The sequence below is a fragment of the Neovison vison genome, chromosome 8, assembly GCF_020171115.1.
Source record: "Neovison vison isolate M4711 chromosome 8, ASM_NN_V1, whole genome shotgun sequence".
NCBI lineage: Eukaryota > Metazoa > Chordata > Mammalia > Carnivora > Mustelidae > Neogale > Neogale vison.
Genome location: NC_058098.1, coordinates 119,165,011 through 119,187,529, shown reverse-complemented (window position 1 = coordinate 119,187,529; position 22,519 = coordinate 119,165,011). Strand labels below are relative to the sequence as shown.

Here is a 22,519-nt window from a genome sequence, read left to right as displayed (position 1 = left end):
GATTTTTTTTATAAATATAGAAAACATCCTTCTAAAATTTATATTGAAAAGAAAAGGAGTTTCAATAACTAAAGCTATTCTGAAAAAGAATAAAGTGGAAGAAATTGCCTACTATATTTTAAGATCTATTGTACAACAGCAGTGATCAAACCTGTGTGGTGTTGGTGGAGAGATACACACATAAATCAATGGAACAGAGAACAAAGAAATACACCTACACAAATAGGCCCAGCTAATTTTTATAAAGGTGCAAAAGCAATTAAATAAACAAAAGATAGCCTTTCAACTGGAAAATTATCATAATCTAGGGCTAAGCAAAGAGGTCTTAGGCTTGACACCAAAGTATCATTCATAAAAGAAGAAAAATCATAAACTGGACTTTATCAAAACTTTTAAAACTTTTGCTCTTTATAAGACCCTGTTAAAAGGATGTAAAGTAAAGCTACATGTTTGGGGGGAACCCCATATCTTACAGAAGACTAGAATTTAGAACATATAAAGAACTCTCAAAACTCAATATTAAAAACAAAACAAATTCAAAGATAAAGTGGACGAAAAACATGAAGAGACATTTTGTTTAAAGGTAAGTCAGTTTTTATTTTAGCCACTCTGATAGGTTTGCAATAATATCTCCTTGTGGTTTTACCTTTTCATCTTTTCATGCACATATCTGCTATCTTTACATACCTGTAAGTATATAGAACCATCTGTTTGATTGCTTCTATATGGATAACTGTGGCAAGGTGAAAATGGATGGTGGATGTACTACTTCCAAAATACATTAGTTATTTGTTACTGTTGCACAATAAATCACCTTAAAACTTAATGGTTAAAAACATCAATAAAGGGACACCTGGGTGGCTCAGTGGGTTAAGCCTCTGCCTTCGGCTCAGGTCATGATCTATGGTTCTGGTATCGAGCCCCACATTGGGCTCAGTAGGAAGCCTGCTTCCCCCATCTCTCTCTGCCTGACTCTCTGCCTACTTATGATCTCTGTCAAATAAATAAATAAATAAATAAATAAATAAAATCTTTTAAAAAAACAATAAACATGGGCTTTCACTTATAGTTCCTATGTTTCCGGAACTTAAGAGTGGCTTCTCTGGGCAGTCCTGACTCAAGGTCCCTCATGAGATTACAGTTAAGGTATTGACCAGGGCTGCAATCATAAAAGGTCTGACTGAGGCCGGAGGATCTGCTTCCAAGATGACTCATTCAAATAGCTGGATTGTGGGGGCTAGGTGTGGACAGGTGGCCTCATCTTCTCCACACATGGGTCTTCTCCACATTCACTTCAACAAAGGGTAGCTTGGGTATTCTCATGACATTGTGGTAGGCATCCCCCAGAACAAGCAATCCAAGATAGTGTGCCAAGAGAAACTTTTTTGTGACCTAGTCTCAAAAGTCACATACCATCACTTTGCCACATTGTATTCATCAGAAGCAAGTCACAAATTCTGGCCCCCATTCAAAGAGAGGGTGATTAAGTACCATATTTTCAAGGAAATTGCGTCAAAATTATGTGTGGACATATTAAAAATATGTTTAAAAAACTACCAGTGGTTTAAAAAACTACCACAATGACCTTGGCAACTTAATTCCTCCACACCTCAGTTTTTTCATTAATAAATGGAGGATAATAATGATGCCAACCTCAGAAGGTAGCTGGAAGAATTAAATGGTATAATTGAATAGAACTGATACATATTAGAACTTAATGACTCTTTCTTTCCCCCAACCAAGGGAATATATCAGTTTCTCTCTATACAGCTGGGACCAGCATAAGAAAAACAATGAAATGGTCTTTGGCCTTAGTCTTTGTGTCTGTTCACATAATATCCCCCCTATGCGGGCCTTTCCTCTTGATTCACTCTTTCTCTCAGGATCTCAAGATCCAGAACATGCTTACCATAGACCTGCTTGGTCATACCCCAGAAGATTTCTTTTTCCTGGAAACTTCCCAATCTTGACAGTTTTTCAACTCTTTTAATGAAACCCACTATTCTTTTGTCCCAATTCCTCAGGATGCTCTACTCCCTGTTACCATCTAAGTGATGGCTAATACCTATGGCCAACAATCTTTCAGAAGCAGAGTTAAAACCTGTTGAGACTACATTTGCAATTGATTTTAGAGGAGTATAAATGTGACACAAGTTATCCTCCCCCCTAATTTTTTTTTCTTAAAACAAAATAGAAGATTGAAGATTAAACCTTACCCCCCTGAAAGAAAGTTGAGGCTGTCACTCATTCACACTTCACAGGAATGCTTTAATCAAATCAGGTGGCACTTGCCCTACCTAACATCAACTTCACTGTGAAAATGAGAATTGTGATTATGAAGGAGAGATATCATTTTGAAACTGGACTTACTTGGGAAAAGGAGAACCCTAGATAGAGTTTTTTAATGTGGAGATTCCCTGTCATTGGATACCTCCAGGGAACATGAAGGACAGGAGGAGTAGTGAGAAAAAATGCTCAAATGAATGTGAAAGGACATTTTTCTCAGCCTTGCTTTGTTGCCTTGCATGTGGCAATGAGAAACACCTCCCAAGATGACTTGGCTCATCCCTTCCATGATGGCAGACAAGGAGCAGTCAAGAATGCAGGATTTCGTGTTGTCTCTCCTTTGGATCTATTTTGGTCATTTACCTGGCTCTCTGGAACTTTACTGCTTTAAATCAAGCAAAGCACTTGAATGGTAAGAATTTCAGACCAATCTCCAGGTCCCTCAGCCAATCAAAACCTTGTTGTTTCAGAGATGGGCACATGACCCAAAAAACCCCAATAAGGTTTTACGTACATTTTTTTGAGAAGTGTCCTTCTCCACGTGTCCTAGATCAGAGAGTATACAAGCTCTTAGATGCTACAGTCTTGCTACCACTGAAGGACAGCCTTTTTGAAAACAGAACCAGTAAAGGCAGAGCCAAGAGCTAGAGAGAGAAACCGAGTCCTGAAGGTATCTTTGGAACCACTCTATCAATCTGGACCTAAAGCTGGAATTTTTCAGTCATGAGCATTAATAAATTTATTTTACTTCAACCTATTTGAATTGACTTCTCTGTCGCTTGGAATTGAAAGAGACCTGATGAAAGCACAATCACACTCTTCTCTTTTGAAATAAGCATCAGACTTTTCCAAATATAAAGCCAGAGTTGGTGAGGGTTTTAGGTTGCATTTAATCATAAAACAAATTTTCCCCCAGTTATTCCCTTCGGAGTAAAACCCACCAAGAGGTTCTTTCCTTGTTGGAGCCTCTCTGCATGCCAAAGGCATTGGCCAACTAGTCCTCTGAATCCTTGGCTCACTTCCCAGAGCCCTTCCCAAAAAATAACAAACACTGTCAATGAACAGTCACTTGTCTGTATATACAAAGATGATACCTATTATTGTAAATAATGGTTTGGGATATACTAGAGAGTGGGATGTGCAGGCCAAAAGCAAAGATGACTAAACACGGAATGAGTTAGTGATGCATCTCATTCAAGCTTACATTTTTTATGGACCTTGTGTCATGGGTTGAATGGTGGCCCCTAGAAAAGATGTGTCCATGCCTTAATCCCCAGAACTTGTGAATACTACTTTATAACAAAAGAGTGAAGATTGTGCTATATGGCAAAATATGTGATTAAATTAAGGATCTTGAGGTGATTATCCTGGACAGTCTTGGTGTACCTTAAATGCTATCACATGTATCCTTATATAAGAAAGGGACAGAAAAAGAGAAGGAAGACACATAGAAGACAATGTGAAGCCAGAGAGCAGAGATGTGACCTCAAGCCAAGGAATGCTGACAGTCAGCAGAAGACAGAAGAGACAAGGAATGGATTTTCCTTTAGAGCTTCCTGAGGGAGCAAAGCACTGCTGACACCATGATTTCAGACATCTGGCCTCTAGAATTGTGAGAGAAAAAAATTATGTTATTTTAAGCCACTCACTTTGTGGTGATTTGTTATAGCAGCTACAGGGAAATAATACATCTTGTTAGAATAATATTAGGCCACTGAAATTAATTTCAGTTCAGACATTTGATAGGGAAATACCAATAAAGGACAACAGAGCTAATATTTATATAGTGCTTACTAAGTTCTTTGTACACATTAACTCATTTAATCTTTATAGATACCCCAGGAGATAGATATTATTATTACCCCATTTTGCAGATCAGGAAACTGAGGCACAGTGAGATTAAGCAGCTCAGGGTCACACAGCTATGAAATATCAGAGCTGGGATTTAAGTCCAGGTGGAACTAGTTCCAGAGTTTATGCTCTTGAGTACTTTGCCCTACTGCATTGGCTATGTAGGAAAAAAAAAAAAACACACACACACACAGTTGTATAGGCATTTGTCTACATCAGAGGTTCTCATTTCTGGTCGCACTTTCAAATCACTCAAAGGGCTTTAGGAGCACTAAAGAGGAAGAAGCACACTGAAGATAAATTGTTCATAATCTTCAGCATAGAATCTTGAACATCAGCAGTTCTTAAGAGTTCTCCCAGATGATTCTAATGGGCAGCCAGGACTAAAGAACACTGACATAATAACCTCCAATTGTAGATTTAACTAATTTTATTTCAAGTTAGCATTGACCAGATGTTTGGCTTCTCCAGAAGCTATGTCTACAGAGAGAAATTAGATTGCCAAACCTAGTGAAAGGCCCAATTCAATAATACTACATTGTTTTCTCCTGCAGGGGAGTAGCTGACCATTTCATATCAAGGGCCATAGCATGGGAAAAATTCAATGTGACGTTTCCCCAAGGATACTGTGACTTCTTCTCATCTTGCTCTGACACCCTGTAAGTGAGGATAGTCAGGTTCCATTGTCAATGTCCAGCAGAATGTCATCTGGTTTGAATTATCTACTGGTCATGATCCAGCAGATCTATTTAAATTATGAAAAACATTGAGATGATTAGCTCATGAAGACCTAAAATATAGAAAATTCTTTTTAAACTATTCTATTCATGTGCTTTTATATCTTTATATTTATGTCCTGATTGTATTAGGAGACCCTGGAACTCCCTTCTCTTTCTTTCTGCCCCTACACAGAAGTTCAATCTGAATATATGATGAATTACCAAAGTTTTAAGGAATTCTGAGTGTTCCTCTGAGTGATAGAAAGATAATCATCATTGGGTTACTACATCTTTCAAAAGACATACTACCACTCACCACTATTTATACCCTCAAAGGTAAAAAACACAAAGAGAATCAGATCAACCTGTTGGCCTGAGTAACTGATAGGTTAATTTGAATAACTGGTTTAACTTTTCATTTTCTTTAAGTTGATCAGTTTGAGGTGGATTTTGGCATTGTATAGGCACACCAGCTCAACCACTCATCTTAACTGCTCGTGACCAAATAAGCGAATTGTAAATGGTGCATGGGGTGGTTTTCAGCTTGAAGCACAAAGTTCAATAAGCCTATTATTGTAGGCTCAGGGCAAGGCACGTTCACTGTTGGACACAAACACACCATTTCCCTAAGCTGCAATTTGTCTCTATTTCTCTTTGTTTGCAAAAAGAAATTTCTGGTTTTCTAATTCCAGCTCCTTGGATTCATACTGCAGACCAGCTTTATAGGGCTTCTCTTGTTGTTTGAAAACTATTCTATAAAGCCATATGACAATGAGGCCTATATATGCCATCATTCTGAGAACCTCTGAGAAGTTTCTACTTTCATATATATATTCTACAAATATTGTCCTGGGACTAAGTAGCCCTGGATCTGCCGGATCTGCCTCAGTACATCTTCCTCCTACATCTCCATTCCATTATTCACACTAATGAAAAAAGAAAAATTCGTTTCTGAGGTCTCTGGCAGAATTTACCATGTGAAAGTTTCAGACCTGTCATTCATAAGCTCCTGTTGATATCTCCCACGCTATCCCCCACCTTAAAGTCTTAGGGCCACCTTGCCAGCAACAGACATGGAGCCATGTAACTCCTGTAAAGGAAGCCACCATTCTCCTATCATGCTTAGCCCACCACAAGTTTAGAAACTTGTAACATGGGACCTAAAGGTCATTGTACATTAAGCCGGAGAATGGAAAAAGCAATAGGGTTATAATGGAGAAAAAAAAAAAAGAAAGAAACTGTTAGGGACTAAATGTTTGTGTTCCCCCAAAATTCGTATGTTGAAATCTATTCCACAATGTGATGGTATTTGAAGATGGGGCCTTTAAAGGTAATGAGGTCTTGAAGATTGAACCTTCATGAACAGGTTAGTCCCCTTACAAAATGAGGCCAGAGAGCTAACTCATCCTGTTTCCACCACATAAGGATACAATAAGATGTCAGTCATCTGAAACCCAGAAAAGGGCCATCACCCAAACTGGTCTTGCTAGCACCATGATCTTAGACTTTCAGCCTCCAGAACTGTGAGAAATAACTTTCTATTGTTGATAAGCATCCAGAGTATGGTGTGGGATTTTTTTTAAGATTATTTATTTATTTGTCAGGGAGAAAGAGAGCATAAGCAGGGCAAGCAGCAAGCAGAGAGAGAAGCAGCCTCCCTGTTGAGCAAGGATCCTGATATGGAGCTCAATCCCAGGACCCTGGGATCATGACCTGAGCTGAAGGCAGACATTTAACCAAATGAGCCACCCAGTTGTCTCAACTATGGTGTTTTGTTATAACAACCTTAGCTAAGACAGAAACACTCTGAACAAAGTGGTAGGAAGTTTAGAAACACAAACCAATGAGTTTTAAAATAACACTGAGTACAAGCAGAGGTTACTAAAACCAACATGTCAACAAGCACTACAAATTATCAAATTAGCAAAGATAAATGCCAAAACCCATCAGAGGAACTTTTGTTTCCACCAAGGATGGAGTAACAAGCTACCCTTCAGATTGAAAAACAAAATACAAAACAAGAAGACGAATTATATGAAATATTATTACACAACATTGAATATCAGGCAATGAAAGACAAGATACCCTGAGAGACACACAAAAATGATGTAAGCTTTATAAAGACTGATCCAGGTTACTTCTTTGAGAGAATTTTTTTTCAGGGAAGGGGATCTCCGAAGTTTGAAGACTTGCTGCACTGAGGAAACACAACTGAGATTCTAGATCAAGACATCTAGAAGTCTCAGGACAGAGTACTTAAGATGAGAGCAATACAGAGAGACCTGCAAAGGATCCTTCTCAAGTATTCAGCAGAGCCTTAATTAATGCACTCATGTAAGGACAGGGTTATGGAAAAGGATTAAAGGGAACAGTGCCCAGTGTTCACATATGGTCAGGAATAGAGCCCTTTCCTAAGAGCCAGAAGTAGAAGGTCATAATACATGGGACATTTGTTAGAATATTCATAAAGGCCTTATCTCATAGGAGAGAATTAATTAGCCCTGTTACTAGCACTCTTCCAAAACCACTTAGAAAAATCAGATCAAGACCTGAAAGGATCAAATTATTTCCAAGTTATTTAACTGCATCCCAGAGTAAAGCTCAAGAATATGTATAGGAATACAAAAATATTTAACACACAAGAAGGTACACCTGACCACCCAATCAAAGATTATCAGGCATGCAAACACATGGGAAAACATTCACCATAACTGGAAGAATAATCAATCAAAACTGACACAGAAATGATACAAATGCTAGCATCAGCAGATAATGACATTAAAATAGCAATATGGGGCACCTGGGTGGCTCAGTGGGTTAAGTTTCTGCCTTCAGCAGGCAGGGAGCCTGCTTCCTCCTCTCTCTCTCTCTGACTACTTGTGATCTCTGTCTGTCAAATAAATAAATAAAATCTTTTTAAAAATAGCAATTATGACTATTCCAGTTTTGGAATGAATAAGTCATGGAGATAAAAGGTATGGCATAGGGAGTATAGTCAACGGTATTATAAAAACATTATATGGTGACAGATGGTAGCTACACTGTGGTGAGCACAGCAAAATGTGTGAACTGGTTGAATTGCTATGTTGTACACCTGAAAGGACTTCAATTTTTAAGAAACAGCTATTATAACTACATTCCACATGTTCACAAAATTAAGTAGAGACATGGAAGACAGTAGAAAGACCAAAATAACACTTCTACTGATTAAAACTACAACATCTGAATTGAAAATATCCCAGATGGAATCAACAAGATAATATAATGCAGAAGAAAAGACTATGAATTGAAAACATAGCAATAGAAACTACTCAAAATGAAATACACTGAAAAAAAGAATTTAAAAAATGACAGGAGCATCAGTGTGCTCTGGGATGGTTTTATACATGTGTGGGCCCCATAGATATGTAATCACAGTTTCTGAACAATAGGAGGGAGAAGCAGGGAAATGAAGAATAATGTATAAAAATAGTCCAATTTTAATGAAAACCTTAAATCCATGGATCTAAGGAGTTTAAAGAACCCCAGCACTAAAGTCGTGAAGAGAACTATACCAAAGTATATAATAAATTGCTCAAAATAAATGATGAGAAAGAAATACTAAAAGTAGACAGAGATAAAAAGGCACCTGTACAGAGGAACAAAGATATGAAGGACAGCAGATTTCTTCTTATAGACAATGCAAGCAAGGTGACAATGGAGTTACATCTTTAAAGCACTGAAAGAGGACCATTGTCATTCTAGAGTTCTATATCCTAGAAATATATATCTTCAAAAACAAAGGGACATAAAGACATTTTCAGATATACAAAATCTAAAAGAACTGTTCTGAAAGAAATAAAGTTCTTCAGACAAAATAAAAAAAAACACCAGATGTAAATAAGGATCAGTCCCCAAAAGTGAAAAGTATCAGAAGGAGCAACTACATGGGTAAATACATAAGTTTTTTTTATTATTTAAACCTCTTTAAAAGATCACTGACTGCGGCACCTGGGTGGCTCAGTCAGTTGAGTGTCTGCCTTCAGCTCAGGTCATGATCTCAGGGTCCTGGGACAGAACCCCATGTTGGGTTCCCCCCACCAGGGAGTCAGCTTCTCCCTCTGCCTCTCCCCCTTACTCATGCCCTCTCTCTCTCTTTCTCATTCTGTCTCTCTCTTAAATAAATAAATAAAATCTTTTTTTTTTAATTTTATTTAAAAAGGGGTGCCTGGGTGGCACAACCATTAAGCATCTGCCTTTAGCTCAGCTCATGATCCCAGGGTCCTGGGATCAAACGCCACATCAGACTCTTAAAAAAAAAAAAAGAAAAGAAAAACACAAACCTGAAGTTTCAGCTATTTCCATCATTTTGTATTCCAATCATTACCAATACTAACTCATACATGTTAATGTGGATTTTTCAGAGTGTACTCTTTATGTGCTATTTTTTTAACAAATATTCTAACATGTACAGTTTGGGTTTTTTTTTAAGATTTTATTCATTATTTATTTATTTATTTATTTTATTCTTATTGGGATAGTAACTAACAATGGAATGGCTAGGTCATATGGTAGACAGCAAGAGAGGAAACAAAGCAGGGGGAGAGAGAAGAGGAGGAGCAGGCTCCCCACTGAGCAGGGGGCCCAATGTGGGTCTCAATCTCAGGACCTGGGATCATGACCTGGGCTAAAGGCAGACGTCTAATGGTGAGCCACCCAGGCACACCTACATGCTCTTTTTTTCACTAAAGGTTTTTATATACTTATTTTTATCATATGTCCAAAAAACTAATATTTTTAACTATACATGATATTCAATCATATTGATTATTATCACCTATTTATAGAGCATTTAAATAACTTCCACTGTTTCACAGTTCTGAATAGTAACACTGTAACTTTATATAAACTGATTTCTTTCTTTTAGATTATTTCCCTTGAGGATTTCCCCTAAATGAAATTCCTGAGTCAAAAAACAAACAAACAAAAAAGTGAACAGTTTTTCAGCTATTATTAGAAGTTGCCAGGTTAGCCTCACAAAAACTTAGAGCAATTCTCAGTGACACAGGGCCACATATTCATATAATTTTCTCACTAGTCCACCTACAGTATTTTTTTAATCTTTACTGAGGAACAATTAATTAACTGCATGTATTTAAAATATGAACTCTGATAAATTTTGAAACTATCATGGTTTCAAACCATGAATATATCCATCACTACCAAAAGTTTGCTAATATCCTTCATAATCCCATTTCTATCCTTCTTTTTCCCTAGGAAACCACTGATACTTTATGTACTCTAGGTTAATTTCAAGCTCATAGAATTCAAAAAAATGGAATCATAAAGCATGCGCTCTTTTTGGCTTGGTTTCTTTTACCCAGAGTATTTTGAATTTCATCCCATGTTGTAGCACACATCAATAGTTAATTCATTTTTATTGATGAGTAATATTTTATTAAATAGATACAACACAATTTCTTTGCTAATTCACCTGTTGGCAGACATTTGGGTTGTTTCCAGGTTTTGGCTGCAACTAAAGCTACTATAAACATTTGCATACAAATCTCTGTATAAATATATGCTTTTATTCTTATTGGGATAGTAGCTAACAATGGAATGGCTAGGTCATATGGTATATTTATGTTTAAATTTTTTAAGAGACTGTCAAAGTGTTCTCGAAGTGATTGCCATTGTACATTCCCATCAATGATGTAGGTAAATTAGTATGGTAAGACTTTTTAATTTCAGCCATTCCAGTGGTTGCATACTGGTATCCCATTTTGCTTTCATTTACATTTCCCTAATGCCTAATGATGTTGAGCATCTTTTCATGCTTTTATTTGCCTTTATGTTTTCTTTATTGAAGTATCTGTTCATACCATGAGATGCAAAAGAAATTCATTAAAGAAAGAACAGTCTTTTCAATGAATGATACTGAAACAAATGGATACCCATACACAAAAGAAGAACTTTGATTCATACTTCTACCACTACATAAAAATTAACTCAGGATGTCTGGGTGTCTCAGTCAGTTAGGGGTCTGACTTGAATTCAGCTGAGATCATGATCTCAGGATTGTGAGACTGGGCCCCATGTCGGGCTCCATGTGAGGCGTGAAGCCTGCTGAAGATTCTTTCTCTCCATCTCCTTCTTCCCTTCCCCCATATAAAAAAGATTAACTCAAGGTGAATCATATACATAAATGTAAAACCCCAAACTATAAATCTTTTATAAGGAAAGTAAGAGAAAACCCTCATGACCTAAGATTAGGTGAAGATTTCTTTGATATGACACCAAAAGCACAAAAACAAATAGAAAACTTGGATAGCATCAAAATTTTAAACTTCTGCTTTTCAAAAGACATGATCAAGAGAATGAAAAATAAAAGGCACACAGACTGAGAGAAAATACTTGCAAAGCATATACCTGGTAAAGGATTTGTATCCAGAATATACAAACTTTTGAAACTCAATAATATAAAAACAAAGGATCCAATACTTTAATACTTAGAATTGTTTATCAGATATGTAACTTTGGGCAAGTAAAGAACATTCACTGAGAGACTGAAGTGAGGCATTGTACTGTTGTTAAAGAGAGAAGATAGGGACATGAGAGAGAAATAGACACCACACTCAGAAAAGGAACACAGGGTGTTTCACATCAGATAGAAAAATGTCAAAAGCATATTACCTATTTTCTTCATGCTAACTTCTAGGATCAGCCTTGAACACATAACCCAAGTATAATAGAAGAATTATGAAAAGGTCATGGAACCTGATTAAGGTTTGGATAGTAGGATTGGCTATTATGGCATATATTCAAAAGCTATTTGGTATTAAAAGGAAGAGGAGCACTCCAAGTCAGAGTATCTGAAGCACTGGGCAATTTTAGGTCATAGGTCATCAGGCCCCTTTTCCTGACTGACCATCACATTCCCACCCCCAAGTGTGGGATAGAACATGCTTTGAGGACAGCTCAAGTGCCAGCCCATCACTCCCACTCACCCCTACCAATCACTGTGGTCAGATGGAGTGCAGTTTTTTGTGAAATAGCATGAATGATAGTGGTTGTCTCCAAAGACAAAATAAGATAACCAATGTAAATCATGTAACATAATTCCTGGAACACCCAGAGCCCAATAAATATTGGTTTCCCTTTCCTTTTCCCCTTCTCTAACCAAATGGAAGGCAAATTGCACTGCTGGCCCCAGTTCAGAGGGTTTTTAAATTTAGAGCTCCTATGCTGAGCTCTTATTAAAGGATCTTGGGTTGAGCACAGCGACTTTTAAACAACTTGATTCCAGATTTTGATGACCCCATTGCCATATGTGGGAGAGAGTCAGAAATGGAATGGAAGGGGCCCCAGGCTCCAGAACCAAGTTGCCAGGCTCTGGCAAGAATCCATAAGGAGACAACTTTTCTGTTCCATCTAGAAATAGAAAGCATTTATGCCCGCCCTCCTGCTGGCTGAGGGCCCATCATTAGAGTATCTCTCCTGGCCTTTCCACTGTCCCCTACTCACTCCTCCTCAGGGAAGGAGAAGTGAATTGCCTGATTGGTAAACTTAAAAGCAGCCCCTCTCAAGAGGTGTGTGCAGCTCAGCCCATCTCTCACTCAGCTGTCTTTTTCAGAACAGGCTCCCCTGGGGAAAGGCCTGAGGTTTTTCAGCTGTGAGTGTTGCTGAGTATTTCTGAGGTACAGTCTTAGGAGGCCCATATGTAAGCCACATTGCCCCAAGTCAGCTTTAAAGAACTCGAATAAGGGTGGTCATTTGTTGCATTCCTAGGTTTATCTCTCCATTGGTTCTGAACTTGGGTGGGAGAGAGGAGTGCCCTCTGGTCCATGTACACACTCAAGCACAAATAAGCACCACAGACAGCATGTTCAGTGGCATGACTATGGCTCCCTATAGGTCCCCCTCAGTTTGCATCCTCCCATCTGCTCTATGCCTCTCAGACTGACATTGCCAAATCCCACTTTCACACCAGAAAGAATGATAGACACATAATGATTCATAATGATTCTTTCTTGCCTTCATCCTGGAGGTCAAGGTGTTGTACTCTGGTGTCTTGCGCAGGACCTAGCATGGTTCTGAGCATGTGGAACTATGAGAAAGAATCAGGACACTGGGTTCAAGCCCCACTCTGTCCCTTCCTAGCCATGTGACTTCATACACATCACTTCACCAATTTGGATCATTGTTGCCTCATCTTATTTGTTCTTTTTAAGCAACGTTATGGTAAAACTTTATGAGCAAGAACTTTAACGTTATGAGCAAGAACTTCAGCTTTTCTTCAATGTGGCATAAATGAAATGGCCAAGATCTCTAATGCTTGTCTATATTTTTGGCAAACAGAGCTCTACTTTTTTAAGACGTGCTCATGATGTTGTCCCATTTAGAATGTAAACTCCAAGACTCCTTCTATTTCCCACAAGTGTTCAGAGAAAGGACTTGGAACCTGAGAATTCTCAGAAAATGATGTTACTACCAATTTCCTGTTTAAATGGACCAGAAATATTCTAGAATTGGCCCACTGCTTTGTTATAGGATTTAACAAAATTTTATTATAGTACTGCCAGGAATGCATCAGTTTACTAACTAGAAAGCTATGCCATTCACGGTTTTCTTAAGGAGGGGCTGTCAAGAACTGTGGGCCATAATCCAAATAGTACCCACTCCCTGTTTGTGTAAATAAAGTTTTATTGGAACACACCACATTCATGTGCATATATTATCTGTGGCTGCTTTCATGCTACAGTATCAGAGAACAGTAGTTCTCTGTATGACTTTTCTACAGAAAAAGTTCGCTAACTCTCATGCTAAAGAATCTTTCAGTTAATCCTACTTGATCAAATTAAGCCTCATAATGTCCTTAACACATAATTAAGCGACCACAAGAATGTGGCTCATCCTGCATGGTCTTTCTTCTCAATCTGTAAGAAAAGAAATTTGTCTAGGTGGTTTCTGTTATAAGCATCAGTCAATATTCTGATTCTTAGCTAATGAGTAATTTTCTTCATGAGGTTTTTGGAGGGTTTTTTTGTTTGTTTGTTTGTTTGTTTTTTAGTTTCTATGAGTTTGTTTTATATTTAAAGACACATTTCTCTCTCTCTTTTTTAATTTAAGTATTATTGACACACAATGTTACATTAGTTTCATGTGTACAACATAGTGCTTTGACAAATTTATATATTAGGCTACGCTCACCACATTGTTACCGTCTGTAACCATATGATGCTATCATAATACCATCGACTGTATTCCCTGTGCTGTACTTTTCAACCCCATGACTTAGTCATCCATTAGGGAAAGCCTATATTTTCCATTCCCCTTCACTCCTCACTCATTTTGCCCATCGACTACCCACCTCCTCCTCGGGCAACCATCCGTTTGTTTCCTTCATGAGGTTTGATTACTTCTGAATAGTTTAGACATCAGCATCTCTTCCAAGATTGGAGAAGCACTGACGAGGCGCATCAGGGGACTCAAATTCCAACCTCTTCTTTGCCCCTAATTGACTAAACCTCTTGGTGCTTTACTTTGTAAAATGAGGAGGCTGGACAGATGAAGATGGAGTTTCCATAGAGCAGATAATTACGGTCCCAAGTGTGAAGTGTATCCTAGAAGGCCACACTGGCTGCTATGAAAGCCCAAGGAATGGTATCACACCTGGATTTACAACAGAGAAGGGATTCAGAGAAGGCTTCTTGGAGGAAGTGATCCTGATCTGAGTTTTGAAGAATAAGGAAGAATTCATGCTGCTGAAGAATGAACTACCCAATAAAGCAAAAATGCATCTTATGGAAGCCACCTTTTTACTTGGCTAATTAGGAAATGTCATCTGTTTCAACATCTAAACCCCAGAAAAGATCTGAATTCAGACCAACTCTAATGTGTGTGTTACACTGTGCTTCGGGATACACATCATGGAAAGTCACTCCGCAAGCAACTTTTCACAATAAAATCTCCTTTTTTGTGTGAAAACATGTTTCTTTGCCTTCTTCAGCTAAATACCAAGGTCACATCCAAGTCTTGAAAGAGACATCAACCACCACGGGCATAGGTGGTGTGATGGTCATTGCACAGGACACAAAGACTTCTTGGGAAGAGAATCAAGCAGAGTGTTAGCAAAGGATCATTCCAGGGCTGCAGGCAAGGCTAACAAGAGATAACTCTGACTTGGAACAACTTTGGCAGTGGGATTAGAAAAATGCTTACATAGCAATCATTTTCATGTGGCTAAACCATCCAAACATTCACAACAATAGATTCTGAAGGGAGGAGAATTATGTCAGTTGACCCAGCCATGCAATCTCAGTGGTGATTTCTAAGTAATCATTGGCTCTCCCATAATCCAACCGCCTGTACTGATGTCAGAGGTAGAATTCATTCATGCATTCAACAAATTTAGTGAGTATTAATTAGGCACCAGTGCTTTTCTATACACTAGGAACACAATCATGAAGAGAGGACACAAAAATCCTTGGCCTTGTGGAACTTAAATTCTGGAGAGGCACCTTGGTACCGAGAAAAGCGCAGAGTTTTAACTACTATCCAATAGAACATACTGCTGTTCTGAACAGTCCTGAAAGGACATTTTGCAGGAGTCTAAGCCACACCTGAGCCAGCCTTCCCCCTGATCCCTTGTCTCTTCATCTTGGTCTCTGTGTCACAGCAATTTACAGAAGAGGGCCTGATGCTTTTTTCTTAATGTACCCTCATTTATCAAGCCACACGACTCCTCAAGCCTCAAAACAAAAATGTTCATAGGCTTTGAACTACTTCTGGGAATCTCAACTGAAAAACACACCTAACTTCTGAATAGAATTTAGGTTGCAAAAATGCACTTTAACCTAGCTTCCCCCCTACAAAATAAGGGGGCAAATTAAATGCCCAACTATAAATTAATGGATAGGTAAATTATTGTTTTTACATGAGATGAAATCATATGCAGCCATTAAGATTGTACTTACAAACATTCTAATGATAATGAAGGAAAACACTTATTATAAAATATTAGGTAACCAAACAGAACAAAACTAAATATATTCCATATAACAAGCCTATATAAAAAACTACTAAGAAAAATAAAAGCTTTGAGGGAAATGTCCAAAACATTAACCACTGATATACTTAGGTGTTGAAATTATGGGTGTTTTCCTACTTTTTCTATTTTCTTCTTTTTATTAAGTCAACATTTATTATTTTCAGAATTAAAAAAATAATAACTTTAAGCCTATATACAATTTTGGTTTTTTTTAAAGGCAAAGACAAGGAGGCAAGAAAAAGTATAGAAGAGTTTATCTTGGTAGCTAAGAGCCTGAGATCTGAATTCAAACCCCCTGGGTTTGAACCATGGTTCCCCAAGTTATTGTGTGACTTTGGGCAGATTTTTTAGCCTTCCTTCCCTGTAGTTTGTCACCTGCAAAGTGGGGATGAAAATAGTACCTATCTACATAGGTTGGTATGAGAATTAGTAGATAATTCACAAAAAGTTGTTCAGCAGAGCATCATAACCCATAAGCACTCAAAATAACAGATCCAGTACTCCAGTGGCCTCAAAGAAAGAGTTCACACAAGGGGGAAAGGTGGGCAAACATCACATCTTCATGTCTCAGAAACAGTTAAATTCAGTGGGCAATTTTCCCTCAGTCAGAATCAATCCCCAAATCCTTAACTTACATTGTAAATTTTCCTCTGAAGAAGATGGACAGTATGTTGATACTCATTTTATGGGTAATTACTTCCTTGGGTGTTTTCTTTTTTTTTTTTTTTTAATGTACTGATTGGTCATCATTTATTGTACACAGTGACTTTTAATTTTAAAAACAAGTCTGAAAATTATGTTAATAGTACCATCAGAAAACACTAATCATTACTTTAAGATGAAATGACCTCATAAAAATACTGTTTATAGTACTGACAGGTGTTATTTGAAGGTAAAACTAATAGTCTGATAGAATCATGTTTTTTTTCAAAAGCTATGAAATGAAAAGTTAGTCTCTTAATTCCTGCACCCAACATTTTTTTCTTTTCTGTACAAATTAAGCCACTTAAATCTGGGTAAGATAATATGGTTGTTCATTAAGACTGCACCTTGTCCACAACAGACTTTTGATATATATATTTCCAGAAAGGACACCCATTTCGGAAATTTTAGTTCTTATTGCTTGCCAATACTCATCTTTTTAAAAGAATGAAAATTTGGTTCACATTGCATAAATACGAAATCTTGACCAATAAAGAAGATCCAGAAAGTAAGACAGGTTAAAATTTGTTTCTCTACAACTTCTGAAATGAGGCATCCTGATGAAAAAGAACGGTGCCTTTCAGCTGCCAGCATTCTTTACCTTGATTTCTAATCTAGATTTCCTTGATCTTTTGATCTTGAAAATTCTCTACTCAAAATAAGGTTGTGCTTCTGGTTCTTCTTGACTTGGTTTGGCAACTTTTCTCTGTCATAGACTCTTCTTGCAAGGAGTTTCTGCCTGCTTAAGGCGATGCAAACGTCTTGGACCGTGGAGTTTCACGGGCTTAGATTGGAACGTGGCTGGGCACTAGCTCATCACCTTCAGTCACTGACCCTCACTCAGCCTCGGTTTCTTGGTCTACAAAGCGGGCATCATCAACACAGATCTCACACGGTTACACTGGGGCGACAACAACTGCCTGGACACTACAGGCGACTTATACTCAGGTGTTCTTCCCTTCCCCTGAGAGTCTTTTTCGAGGGTCTACAGTCATTCTTCGAGAGCCTTTGGTTTCTTTCCAGTCTTTCCTTAGGCCAGAAGGCATAGCTGTCCTGGATTCTTGGTTGGGATTCTTAAATTAGGAGCATTTGATTTCTACATTAACTTCGACTCCTTCCCGCTTACGTCCCAGGGAACCCGCCAGGTAGAGGAGTTGGTAGCGAGCGCAGCGCCTTTGCGGGGAGGGGTGCTGAGAAGTAGGGTTCTCGCTCAAGCCCGTGGGTTCCCATCCCCTTCTCTCTCCCACGGTGGGAGTCCGTGTCAGACTCTGCCCACCTCCCTCCGAACCGCAAAGATTAAGTTCTCGACCGTCTGAGCCGGGTGTTCTCCGAGAGATGCCCAGATGTGGACTCTCTCGGGCTCCCAGAACTAGCCTGCCCCCGCCCTGCAAAGGAAAGGGGAAGGGAGATGGAAGGGAGATGGCGAGCCGCCGCAGGTGTCTCGGCGCGGGCGGAATTGGGGAGGGGAACAGTCTGCCCAGCCTGAGCCAGGCGGCTCGTCTCCCTCCCGCTCCATCTCCTTCCCCGCAGCAGCCAGAGCGTTTGCAGCCGGCAGGAGAGGCGCGCGGGGCCGGGAAAGTGCGAGAGGCGTCTGCCCCGCGACGGCTTCCCGCCTGACCGGCGTCCAGCCCGCAGCCCTGCAGCGCCGCTGGCTCCCCTGGAACGCGGCTCCGCTCCGGTCTGCGATCCCGGGTGCGCCGCGCTCCTGGACCCTGGGAACCTGGCCGGGCGCCGCGCCCGCGGGGTCAAACGCTACCTGTGGAAGTAATGTGCGCAGAAGAGGCCCAGGAGCACCGTCGCAGGCTGGCCGAAGAGCGAGCGCGGCTGCCGGGCGAGGAACCCCGCGGGCACCGCGAAGGAGGGCAGCTCCTGCAGGAACCAGGCGGCGCGGGCGGGCAGGCGGGTAGCGGTGGGCAGTAGGCTCTCCGAGTACTTCCCGTAGCCGGAGGGCTTCGCCAGGTACAGGACCAGTGCCCCCAGGGCGGCCAGAGTGGCGCTGCCTGCCAGCACCGGGCTCTGCTGGCAGGGAAGGGGCATCGCGCCGTGTTCCCCGCTGGTGGCTGCCGCTCGCGCAAAGGAGAGCGCCGTCTCCGCGGCCCCTTTATGGGGCGCGAGACGCCACCCTGCGTCCGCCCCTTCGGCCTTGGCTCCCGCCCTTCCATCCCGCTTTCGCTCGGCGAGGCCAGCCCTGGCTTGGCGCTGCATCAGTGACCGTTTCGCTCGGCTGGCGCTTGGGGAGGCAGCCGAGGCGTGGGGAAGGATCCAAGGGCCAAAAATGTGTCCTGGGGTCCTCCCTCCCCCACCTGGGACTAGACCACATCCGCCCCTCTGCCGGCGCCCGCCTTTCCACCGCCTGCCGCTGGTCTCCCCTTTGCTCCTCGAAGACCTGTTCTCACCCATCACCCTCTGATGCCGCAGCTTCTAGGACTAGGAAATCAGAAGAGAAAAGCCACAGGGACAATTTAGTCGGGGTCGACCTCTCGTCCCCAAAACACTCCTGCGCGGCCGCCACGCAGCCTCCACCCTCAGACCACCCCAAGCCTGGATCTCCCCAATCCCTCCGCTTCCCTACGCTCCTTCACTCCCCGTCGGATTCTTCTTACGACCCTGGGCCAGGCATCCAGGCACTTCTCGCGCCCGCCAGCCCTTCTGCTTGGGGGCTTCCTGCACCTTCCCCATCTCAGCCAGTGCCCCCACTACCCCACCACGCCCCCAGGGCCCTCATTCCTCCGCCGTTTCTCTCTGCCTTGCTGGGTGCGCCCCTGGGCCTCCCGCCTGAGTCAAAGAGGTTCATCCCCTAAACGCGGGCGCACGAGCAAGTACTGCGGCTAGTAATGATCCTGTCAGTCCGCCCTCGCCTGTCCTCCAACACGGGACCCCGGCAGCCGCCCCAGACTGAAGTCCACGGTTTCTGCCCCCTGAAGCCCTCCCTCTCCCCACTCCTGGATCAGACAAGTCAGGTTACACGTGGTGGTCCCACTGGGGATGCTACTGTGCCCTGAACATCCAGACGTGGTTCTTTCTTCCATTTTTCCACCCTCCTCTCATCCTTCACCCACTCGTACATGATCTATTTCTTCTTCCCTTCTCTGAATCAGTATCCAGACCTTCTTAGCTGCCTTCCTCCGAAGATGTGTGCCCTATTTAATCTCTTCGGTCTTTCTTTGACCTGGCTCTCTCCTGCAGGTCGACCTTCTCTTTCTGCATCATTATTCCATCTTCCTGTCCCGCCAGTAGGGATTACTTTATCCCTATTATTTTTCTCCCCCGGGCCCTACTTCAGGCTCCACCCCAGCCTTCCACACCACACCGTTCCTTGGCTCTTTCTTTATCCTCTCTCTTAGCCCCAAGTCACTGCCTCAGGATCCCCACTCCTTCCCCCATCCACTCCTGCCTGTCCTACTGGCTGTTCCAATGAAAGGCACACTGTCCCATCTGCCCAATTTGAAGTTGTCCCCTTATATCTGGGATGCTTTCCAAACTTGATGAGAACCCCATCTTATAGGTCTAAGAACCTTGGTAAACCCTAAGCAAAATGAACACACACCCCTAACACTCAACAATCAACTTGCTGAGAACCAGTGATAAGGAAGAAAATCTTTAAAGCAGCCAGTAAAAAGAAAAGAAAAAGAAAAAAAAAAAAAAAGACCTAGAGGGACAAAGATAATAAGTACAACAGATTTCTCAGACACTATGCAAACCAGAAGAAAATGGGATGCTACATTTGAAGTGCTAAAGGAAGAAAATTTTTTCAACCAAGAATTTCACATCTAGAGTGCCTGGGGGCTGGAGTGGGGAAAGGGCTCAGTCTGTTAAGCAGTTGCCTTTGGTTCAGGTCATGATCCCAGAGTCCTAGGATGGAGTCCCACCTCAGACTCCCTGCTCACTGGGGAGTCACTCTCTGCCCCTCTCTAGGGCTCCTCTTTTCTCTCTCTCTCTCTCTCTCTCTCTCTCGTCTCTCTCTCTCAAATAAATAAAATCTTGAAAGAAAGAAAGAATAAATGAATGAATGAATTTCACATCTAATGAAAATATCCCTCAAAAATGATGGTGAGGAGACTGGCTTCCAGACATGATGGACTAAGATTTTCACACACACACACACACACACACACACACACACACACACACACGCAGAAGGTGATGACAAAACCAGGGAGGAAAAAAGTCTACCTGAAGTTACTTGGGAATGAATAGCAGCAAACAGATGCCGATGGGGAAATCACCTTCACATGGCAGGAGAACTTGGAAAACTGTAGGCATAAGTTCTCCTTTTTTGAGACTTTCAGCCTGGGCTAATTGCAGTCTGAATAATGTACAAAGCAGCAGCAGAGACACAGGCAAAAAAAAAAAAAAAAAAAAAAAAAAAAACTTACTATAGTCTTAGAAAGAGCCAGAGAGGGAATCCCAAACTCTATCTACCCATATCTCTGGATGACTCAAAGGAGACTCAAAGCAACTCAGCTCAGACAAAAGTTCTGAACAGACACAAGAAACAAAGTCTGAAGTTCATTCCCAGCCAAGGAAATTACCAGCTAAAGTCAACCAAATAATATTCATAAGAGAAAAGAATATAGCCCATAATCTCTACTACTTAGCATGCATAATGTGCAAGTTACCTGATACAGGAAAAATAAGTTGAATAAAACACATTCTCAAGAGAAACAAAAATCAAATGAGTCCAATACTAAGATGAACCACACCTCAGAATTAACAAACAAGGCTTTTAAATTAATTATTATAATTGCAATAGTTGGCTAGGGCTGCTTTAAAAAGTATCACAAACTTGATGGCTTAAACAACAGAATTTTATTGCCACACAGTTCTGGAGGCTAGAAGTCCAAGATCAAGGTGTCATGAAGGCTAGTTCTTCAGAGGGCAGTGGGGAATCTTTCCATGCCTCTCCTCTAGCTTCTGGTAATTTGCTGGAAATCTTTGCCATTCCTTGGCATGAAGAAACTTCATTCTAATTTCTGCCTGTTATCTTCAACATAGCCTTCACCCTTTGTGTGTTTATCTGTGTCCAAATTCTCCTTTTTATAAGGACACCAGTCATATTGAATTAAGGGCCCACCCCACTCCAGCACAGTTTCATTTAAACTAATTATATCTTCCATGATCCTATTTCCAAATAGGATCACATTCTTAAGAGCTTGGAGTTAGAACTTCACTATAGAGGTTTTGAGGGAGAGGGTCACCTGTCACCTGCATGGCTCAGTCAGTTAAGCATTGTACTCTTGGTTTCAACTCAGGTCATAATCTCTGGGTTATGGGATTAAGCCCCACATCAGGCTCTGTGCTGAGTGTGAAACCTGTTTAGGATTCTCTCTCCCCCTCTTTCTCTGCACACCTCCCCCCACCCATGCTCTTTCTCTCTCTCTCTCTCAAAAGAAAAAAAAATAAGGAGAGAGAGCGAGAAGAAATTTTGAGGAAGACACAATTTAACCAACAGCAACAATTAACTTCAATAAAGTATAAAACAAAACATGCTTTCAATGCATGAAATTACAGTACAGAAATGGGAAATGATGAGATACTGCAATGATTTTTTAAAGGATGGGTGTGGTGCATAAGCAATGTATCTTGGAGCACTGAAAAAATAAAATAGAATTTTAAAAAAGATGGAAATTCTAACTAATAGTATACTACATGTTAATTAATTGATTTTAAATAAAGATGGAAATTCCAGAACCAAAAATGCAATTTATGAAATAAAAAAATTATGGGATAGACATAAATTGAACAGAGAAGATGGAAGGAGGAATAAGTGAACTTGAAGATAGATTATTTGATAAAAGGCAGAAATTTACAAATTCAAATTATTCAATGAGAAATAAGCAGAAAACAAAAAGGCCCAAGTTGAGGCAAAGCAAACAATATTTAAGTTATTAAAAGTGAAAGATAAAGAATGAATCTTAAAAATAGCAATAAA

General features: G+C 40.6%; 1 protein-coding gene across 1 annotated transcript in view; it reads right to left on the bottom strand.

Annotated features, from left to right (window-relative positions):
- The window catches only part of SRD5A2 (steroid 5 alpha-reductase 2), a 47,398-nt gene extending 28,774 nt beyond the window's left edge, over positions 1-18,624 (bottom strand). Inside the window, exon 1 of the mRNA XM_044262526.1 lies at positions 18,344-18,624. Coding sequence (XP_044118461.1) covers positions 18,344-18,624 — 281 coding nt within the window. The remainder of the gene's footprint in view (positions 1-18,343) is intronic.
- Between the last annotated feature and the right edge of the window lie 3,895 nt (positions 18,625-22,519).